This window comes from Chrysochloris asiatica, unplaced genomic scaffold, assembly GCF_000296735.1.
Source record: "Chrysochloris asiatica unplaced genomic scaffold, ChrAsi1.0 scaffold00004, whole genome shotgun sequence".
Taxonomy (NCBI): domain Eukaryota; kingdom Metazoa; phylum Chordata; class Mammalia; order Afrosoricida; family Chrysochloridae; genus Chrysochloris; species Chrysochloris asiatica.
In genome coordinates, this window is record NW_006408522.1 from 7,579,752 (window position 1) to 7,589,145 (window position 9,394).

A 9,394-nucleotide genomic window follows, 5' to 3' on the forward strand; every position below is an offset into this window, starting at 1 on the left:
ACTCATCCCTTGCTTTGCTGCAACCGGCATTCACCCATTGATGAAATTTGTGTTGATCTCACATAAGGACCTTGGAAGACTGAAAGTCGTTTACAGTCAGGTCTAGTTCAAAGTGATCTGGCATCTGTTGCAGAACATTAAGACAGATGTGCTTTGCTTTGTTGCTGTTGTCAGGGGCCGTATCAAATCGATTTCAACTCATGGAGACCCTACGCACAACAGGACGAAACATTGCCCAGTACTGCATCATCCTCACAATCACTGTTGCTGTCAACTGTTGAGGGTCTTCCTCTTTTTTGCTGATTCTCACTTTACTAAGCATGATGTCCTTCTCCAGGGACTGGTCCTTCCTGACAACATGTCCAAAGTCTCACCATCCAAGATTCCAAAGAGCAATCTGGCCGTACTTCTTCCAGAATAGATTTGTTTGTTTTTATGGCAGTCCATGGTACTTTAAATATTCTTTGCCAACACCATAATTCGAATTCTTCTCAGGTCCTCCTTATTCACTGTCCAGCTTTTGAATGCATATGAGGTAACTGTAAATATCATGGCTTAGATTAGGCACAACTTAGTGCTTAAAATGACATCTTTGCTCTTTAACTTTAAAGAGTTATTTTGCAGTAGATGATACAATACAATACGTATTGTATTGATATTGATACAATACGTATTGTATTGTATCAAGAGTTATTTTGCAGTAGATGATACAATACAATACGTATTGCAGTAGCTAATACAATACGTCATTTGGTTTTTTGATAGCTTCTTCCATGAATGTTGATTGTAGATTCAAGTAAAATGAAATGTTTGACAACTTTAATCTTCATTTATTGTGATGTGATTGATTGGTCTAGTTGTGAGGCTTTCCTTTACATCGGGATACAATCCATACTGAAGGTTGTTTGTTCTCTTTGAGCTTTCTTCATCAGTTAAGTATTTTAAGTCCTCTTTTCTTCCAGCAAGCCAGGTTGTGCTATCTGCTTATCACAGGTTCATAATGAGCCTTCCTCTAACGCTGATATCACACTCCTCTTCATATTCATATATTCAGTTCAGTTCCATACATTCATATGCAGTTTCTCTGATTATTTGCTCAGCATATAGATTGAATAAGTATGGCGAAAGGATGCTACCCTATGCTCACCTTTCCTGATTTTAACCCACATAATATTCCCTTGTTCTATTCTAACAACTGCCTCTTGGTCCTCATAAGCACTATGAAGTGTTCTGAATCTGCCATTCTTCACGATGTTATCCATAGTTTGTTATAATCCACACAGTTGAATGAATGCCTTCGCATAGCCAATAAAGCACAAGTAAACATCTTTCTGGTATTTTCTGCTTTCAGCCAAGATCCATCTGATGTCAGCAATGATATTCCAGAGAAGGCCATTTGCCTATGAATCTTCAGATTAGCCAGGTGGGTGAGTCATAGAACTGATGTAGTTACAGACCCCCCAGGACACCTCTGCCGGCAGGTTTGGCTTCAGCAGGAATGGCTATTGGTCCCTTGTCCCAGTGACTGCATATTGAGTCATACTTGTCCTATCAAGAAAACATATACTGGAGGACAACAGTTATCAAGACCAAAAAACTCCCCAAACAACAACAACACACATACACACAAAGAAACATTCTTTATTAACACAGGGAACATACACTCTCCTCACCGTCAAAGATTTGGAACTAATGATGCTTATTCCAGAGCAATGATGGTTGGAAATACCTAACGGTAGACAGAGTTGCTTTAAAAATTACCTTTCTGGGTATGAAGTCACACAGGACCCGACACAAAATTGTTGTTAAGCCATCAAGTTGATTCAATTCATAGTGAGGCTATATAGCAGGGGTGGGAAACCTTTTTTCTGCCAAAATTTATAATTCTTGGGTCAAACAAAATTATCGACTTAAAAATTAACCTGCTATATTTTGTTAACAACCTGTGATATGCAGCTGATACAACCTTGCTTGCTGAAAGTGAAGAGGACTTGGAACATTTACTTATGAAGATCAAAGAGCACAGCCTTCGATGTGGATTACATCTCAATGTCAAGAAAACAAAAATCCTCACCACTGGACCAATAAACAACATTCTTACCAATGGAGGAAAGGTTGAAGCTGTCAAGGACTTCATTCTGCTTGGATCAACTATCAACACTCGCGGAAGCAGCAGTCAAGAGATCAGACGACGTATTGCACTGGGCAAATCTGCTGCACAGGAACTTTTTGAAGTATTGAAGAGCAGAGATGTCAGCTTGAGAACTAAGATGCGCCTGACCCAAGCCATGGTATTTTCAATAACCTCATATGGATGCGAAAGCTGGACAGTAAATAAGGAAGATCGTAGAAGAATTGATGCCTTTGAGTTGTGGTGTTGGAGGAGAATACTGAAAGTGCCATGGACTGCCAAAAGAACCAATAGATCTGTTTTGGAAGAAGTGCAGCCAGAGTGCTCCTTGGAGGCCAGGATGGCTAAACTTCGTCTCTCCTACTTTGGACATATTATCCGGAGGAAACAATCGCTGGAGAAGGATGTCATGCTGGGTAAGGTGGAGGGCCAGAGAAAAAGAGGAAGACCCCTAACGAGATGGATTGGCCAGGTGGCATCGTTGATGGACTCAAGTGTGGCAGCGGTAGTGAGGTTGGCCCAGGATCGGACATTGTTTCATTCTGCTGTGCATGGGGTCGCTATGAGTCGGTTCCGACTCGATGGCGCCTGACAACAACAACAATTTGGTTAAAGGAGCTCTGGTAGCGTAGTGGTTAAGAATCGGGCTGCGGGTTGCAAGGTCAGCAGTTCGAAACTACCAACTGTTCCGTTGGAGAAAGATGAAGCTTTCTACTCCCATAAAGATTTACAGCCTTGGAAACCCTGTACAGGGTCGCTGTGAGTCGGAACCGACTCCACGGCACATAACAACAATATTTGGTTAAACATTTAATTAATTCATCCATAACTGGAAGTGTGGTTGCCTTGGCAGGGCCAGACCAAATAATTTGGTGTGCCTTAAATGGCCCATGGGCCAGACGTTCCCCACTCCTGCTGTACAGGGTTTCCAAGGCAGTGAATCATTGTGGGAATAGAAAGCCTCATTTTTTCCCCTCAGAGCAGTTGGTAGGCTTGATCAGCAACGTTGTGGTTCATAGTGCAATGCTTATCCTACAGAGCCACTGTGCTTGACACACAATTGTTGTTGTTATTGCTAAGTGCCATTGAGTTGATTCTAACTCAAAGCAACTCTGTCCAGGGTCTCCTAGGAGCAGCTGGTGAGTTTGAACTGCCGACCTTGTTCAAACTGATCTTGAGGTCCAGTGCTTATCCTACAGCCCCATACCAGGATTCCTGACATACAGTGGACTTAGTGAATTATAGAGAACTGAGTGAATGAATGGACGAAGGAGGAAGGAAGAAATTAGAATATGCAAAAAAGTAGGATTTCCAGATGTGTGGGCAATGTCGTTGAGTGCTAGTTTGAATGACTCTAAAAACATCTGCCAGCTGCTCCGTGGGAGAAAGATGAGGCTTTCTACTCCCGTAAAGATTTACACCCTCGGAAACCCTATACAGGGTCGCTATGGGTCGGAACCGACTCGATGGCACATAACAACAACAACAAAAACATCTGCATTGGAAGAAATGCAGCCAGAGTGCTCCTTGGAAGCCATGATGGCTGACTCCTCTCGTATTTCAGGAGGGACCAGTCCCTGGAGAAGGGTATCATGTTTGGTTAAAGTGGAGGGTCTGAGAAAAAGAAGAAGACCCCCCATGAAATGGATTGGCACAGTGGCAGCAGCAATGGACTCAAGCATAGCAGCAGTTGTGAGGTTGTCACAGGATCGGGCAGTGTTTTGTTTCGTTGTGTATAGGGTCGCTATGCATTGGTACTGAATCGATGGCATCTAACAACAACAAAAAGACCCTTACCTTAACATTAGCCTCAGCTTCTCATCGAGAAAACAGAAAAATGCATACCTTATTAATTTGTTGTGAGAAAGATGAATGCAATTAGAGATACGTGGTTGAAAGCACCTGAGAGTCATAAGACCTAGATTGTGGATCAATTTGACACAATATCATTCAACAAATATTTGTCAAGTACTTACTATTTGCCTGGCATTGTATCCCTGGGTGCTGGATAAGAGATGAATTAGACAGCCAGTCTTGTCCCTGGGGCAGGGCACTTGGGATGGAGGCAAACTCTGAACTGGATCTTAGAATGTTTATTTGATTTTTTTGTATATTCATAACAACAACAAAGACCCGTTTAATTTCAATTCATGGCGGTCCCATGTGTTTCATAGTGAACTGTACTCCCCGGGATTTTCAGTGGCTGTGATCATCAGACATAGATTGTCAGGATTCTTCCGCGGTGCTTCATGGGTGTTTAGCCAATTGCACCACCCAGGGACTCCATATTCATAATGCTGTTGTTGTTAAGTGCCGCGGAGTCAGTTCCAACTCATAGGGGCCATGTATAGTGCTTCTGAGGAGTGGCTGGTGGGTTTGAAAAGCCCACCTTGCAGTTAGCAGTGCCGTGCTTATCCTACAGTGCCACATCAGGACTAATAGTCATTTTGTTGTTGTTGTTGTTAAGTGCCATCGAGTCGGTTCCAACTCATAGCGACCCTGTACAGGGTTTCTGAGAGTGTAAATCTTTACTGGAGTAGTCATCTTTCTCACGCAGAGCGGCTGGTAGTTTCAAACCGCTGACCTTAGGGTTTGCAGCCCGATTCATAACCACTACGCTACCAGAGCTCCTTTAGGTTTCCCCTAACTCCACTCTGGTTGAGTAGCATCAACCTCTGTTCGCAAGGAACTCACAGTCTAGTAAGAGAGAAAAACATATAAACCCCAAGATTCCAAAGCAGCGAGTTCAACGCAACAACGGTGGTGTAAAGAATATGGAGGCAATATGTAGGGAGTTAGAATCCTGAAGAGGGTGATGTCTGAGCTGAATTATGGAAAACAAACGAGATAAAATATAAGCAGAGAAAGGGCATTTCAGATAACAGGAAACATCACATACAAGGCCAAATAGGAAACTAGTTTCAAATTCTGCTATACAAATTGCTTTTAACCTTTATGTTGTTGTTGTTGTTGTTGTTAAGTGCCATCGAGTCGGGTCCAACCCATAGCGACCCTGTACAGGGTTTCCGAGGGTGTAAATCTTTGCAGGAGTAGAAAGCCTCATCTTTCTCCCGCGGAGCGACTGGTAGTTTCGAACCGCTGACCTTAAGGTTCGCAGCCCGATTCGTAACCACTACGCTACCAGAGTGTTGTTAAGTGCCGCTATATAGGGTTTCGGAGGAGCGCCAACCTTGCAGTTTAAAGCGTATTGACCCCCAGCGCTACTCTAGGACTCTTAACCTTTATGGGATTTCCTTAAATAAACTTCCACTCTACTCATCTTGGAAAACGCAAGTTGAAAGGTGGAAAGAGGCAGTCAAGATCTTGATACCTAAGTCAGTATCTCCCTACTGGAGCCATAACACTAGAAATATCCAGGGTTGTTTCTAAGGCATAAGCCAGAGGCCTCATCTTTTGTGACAATCAGGATGATAGGTACAGCCAGACATTTTTGCTATAGTCATGCATCCACATCACCATTGGTACTTAGAGCATCTCCTGAGTCAGGTTCTGTGCTCTTAGAGGAGGCCACCATCCAGCAGAGGGAGACAGATGCGCGAATAAGTAGGCACCCAAAATAATGGCCACCACAGGGAGGTTTGCTACGGGAACTGAGAGCAGGAAAACAGAAGACCCTAGGGCATGTAGGTCACAGGCAGGGTGACAAGATTTAACTCCTATTCAAAGGAACTTCCTGTTTCCTGTTCTCGCTTCACTTTCTCCGAAAGGCAGCAAACACATTCAACTGCCAATTCTTCTTTGGCAGGGCAACGGGCGCTCTCGCTTCCTCTTCACCCTGCGCCAGGACTGTGAACCGGCTCCGGGCATACACAGAAAGCAGGTCTTACGGTAGACCAGAGGGTGGCTTCTCGGAGACAGCTTCACTCAGATTTAAGCACTGGATGCAGGGGCCCCGGCACCGTTGGAAGGGGTGGCCAGAAGGGCGGGCTACTCAATGCCACCAGGTGTTGGGCTCCTGGCCAGCAAGGCGGGGCTTCGGCTAAGGGTATAACAGAGGAGCGTCACTCTTTGGGCGCAGAGCAGAAGCTGGCGCCTCAGGCGAGACGGAAGGTGAAAGTTCCTGAGCTTGAATTCGACAGTGACTCAAAGAGGAGAAGGTTTGATTTCTATTTGTTTCTTTTTTTAAAAAAAGTGCCAATGAATGGCAGGCAGAGCTGCTCTGTGAACTCAGCTCCGACTGGCAAGAGGGGAAGGGGTGCACTACGCTCAACCGGGTCCAGCAGCCTGGGCGCTCAGCTCAGCCTCTTCTCTTCCCCGCAGGCGCCTTTCTTGCCGCCATTGGCAGCCGCACCCTGTGAAGATGGGGCTTCTCGGGAAATTTCGAGCTTCAGCAGCTGGCAGCGCCGCTCCACAGCCCGTCTTCAGCAACGTGCTCACTCCGGGCCGCATCCCTGAGTTCTGCATCCCGCCGCGGCTGCCCGCACCCTGCGCTCCGGAGTCGTCACCCCTGGCCGCCGCCCTGCCCCGGAGGTGCGCTGCGGAACCGGACCTGTGGTTCAGCGGGGTGAACCAGGGCGCCGGCCGCACCGACTGGGACCCGCGCTCGCAGGCCGCGCTCTCGCTGCCGCACCTGCCCCGCGCGCGCACCGCCTACGGCTTTTGCGCGCTGCTCGAGAGCCCGCACACCCGCCGCAAGGAGTCGCTCTTTCTCGGGAGCCCTAGTGTCGCCGCGCTCCTTCGGTCGCCGGCAGCTCGGCCCGCTCCCCGCCCCCGGGCGCACACCTACTCCGGTGGCGGTGGAGACAACCCCCGTACGCCCCAGGGTCTTTCGCGAACCCCGAACGGAGTCCCTACTGCGTCCCCTGGCGACCCCAGCCCTCTCGGGGACACGCTTGTCCCGCGGACCCGGACCCGCCGCTTCCTGCGCGCCCCCGACGGACTGCTGAGCCGCGCGCTGAGAGCCCGGAGGAGTCGTAGCCTGGCCCGGGCCCGCTCCATCTCCCCCGTGGACGAGGACGAAGAACGCAGTGTCAGCCCGCGGGACCCGGCCTGTGACGCATCCGTGTCCCCGCCGCCGCCGCCGCTGCCCCACAGCCCGCGACCCGAGCGCCTGGAGGCCGAGGGCACCGTGACTCTAGACCGCGCCGGCGGTACCCTGCGCTTGGCTGCCGAGTACTGCCGGGACAGCGGGCGCCTCCGCATCCGGCTGCTGCGCGCAGAGGGCCTGGCCGGGGGCGCCGGCGAGTCCCGCGCAGTCGGCTGCCGCGTCAGCTTGGTCCTGCAGCCACCGGGCAAGACGCGCAAGCAACGCAGCGCCTTGGTCCGGCGGAGCCGCAACCCGGTCTTCGAGGAAGACTTCTGCTTCGACGGGCTCACGGAGGACGAGGTGCGCCGCATGGCCGTGCGCATCAAGGCCGAGAACAAGGGCCACGGGCTGGAGAGGAGCCGCCTGCTGGGCCAGGGCGAGTTGCTGCTTGGCTCCCTCCTGCTTCTCTGAAGGGACCCACGCTTCGGACCCTCCGCACCGGGCGCTTTCTGCCATCTGGAGAACTTGTGGACATTGACAGCCATTTGGTACAAAATAAACGTTATTTATTCGTTTTTCTATTTATCTTGTTTGACGTTTTAGTTCTTAGGAGTCTGTCTTTGCCATCATTTATTGGTAAGGAAGATGCAAGTAATGAAACCCACTCCCCCTCCCATTCACAACACCTAATCCCTTTTTCCAGATCATTTTTACATTCAAAAGAAAACAAAACAAAACAATTTGACTTGGGGATGGAAAGGAGAGGAAGAAAGCGCCTCTCATCTAAGATGTCTTTGCCAGTCATTCTACTTTATTTATATCCATGCTGAAAGAGCTTTATAGATTAAAGAGAAAAAGTAAAAGTTATTCCTTCACAATTATGCCCAATACTAGATTGGCTTTACAGATGTGGTATAGTTATACATGCTCATGCGCATATGCACACACGCACGCGCGCACACATGCACACACACACTGCACACATACGGTGGCTGAGTCCGTTAGCGATCATACATAGAGTAGCTGAGCTGTCTCATAGTAACCTTGTACAGGATTTCCAAGGGGCAGCTGATAGGTTCGAACTTCTGGTTTTTCGAGTGTTTATCCTACAGCGCCACACTAGAACTCCCAGGATAGACTAGAACGACCCCATAGGGTTTCAGAAGCTAATATTTTCCGAAAGCTGGCTACCCCATAGGGTTTCAGAAGCTAATATTTTCCGAAAGCTGGCTGCCTCACTTTTCTTTCACCGAGAGACTGGTGGGTTTCAACCCCTTGGGTTAGCATCAGAACCCTAAGGCACCAGGTCTCCTTTATACACATAAGTTATGTGTATGTGTGTGTACAATTGTTAAGAGCCGTCGAGTCATTTTTGATTCAAAGAGACCTATTTATATATTGTTGTGTTGTTAAGTGCCATTGAGTCAGTACTGAATCATAGCAACCCTGTATAGGGTTTCCAAGGAACGGCTGATGAGCTTGAACCACTGACCTTGTGGTTCACACCCACACACCCACAAACACATTGTTGTATGCCATGGGGTTGGTTCTAACTTATTGGGACCTTGTGTAGGGTTTCCGAGGCTATAAATCTTTACAGGAGCAGAGAGCTTCATCGTTCTCCAGTAGAGCAAAATATATATACTTTGGTGGTTGTGTGCCATGGAATCAGTTCTGACTAATAGCGACCCTGTATAGAGTGTCTGAGGCTGTAGACCTTTACCTTTCTCCTGTGGAGTGGCTGGTAGATTCGAACTGCTGATCTTGTTAGTAGTTCAGCTCAAATACCACTATGCTGTACATGGTCTCTAGGAGTCGGTTCCAACTCCACAGCAAATCACCACCACCACCACCACCACCACTAGGGCTATAAGGAGCTCTGGTAGTGTTATGGTTGCGAATCGGGCTTCTAAACTCAAGGTCTGCCGTTCGAAACTACCAGCCATTCAGCAGGAGAAAGATGAGACTTTCTGCTCCCTGAAAGATTTACAGCCTCGGTTTTGAAACCCTGTGCAAGGTCACTGTGAGTCTGAACCGACTCCACAGTACTTAGCAACCACAACTAAGTATAAATATATAGTTTTGTTAAGTGCCGTTGAGTTGGTTCCAACTCATCGAGACCCTGTGTAGGGTTTCTGAGGAGTGGCTGGTGAGTTTGAACCACCAACCTTGTAGTTCAAACTGACCTTATGGTCCAGTGCTCATCCTTATCCAAACCAGTTCTCAATCTCTCTCTCTCTCTCTCTCTCTCTCTCTCTCTCTCTCTCTCTCTCTCT

General features: G+C 47.9%; 1 protein-coding gene across 1 annotated transcript; it reads left to right on the plus strand.

Annotated features, from left to right (window-relative positions):
- Positions 1 to 6,452: 6,452 nt before the first annotated feature.
- Positions 6,453 to 7,589, plus strand: LOC102813846 (C2 calcium-dependent domain-containing protein 4A-like). Its single transcript, XM_006831576.1, has one exon. It carries the CDS (start codon positions 6,453 to 6,455, stop codon positions 7,587 to 7,589), a length of 1,137 nt encoding a protein of 378 aa, XP_006831639.1.
- The last annotated feature ends 1,805 nt before the right edge of the window (positions 7,590 to 9,394 follow it).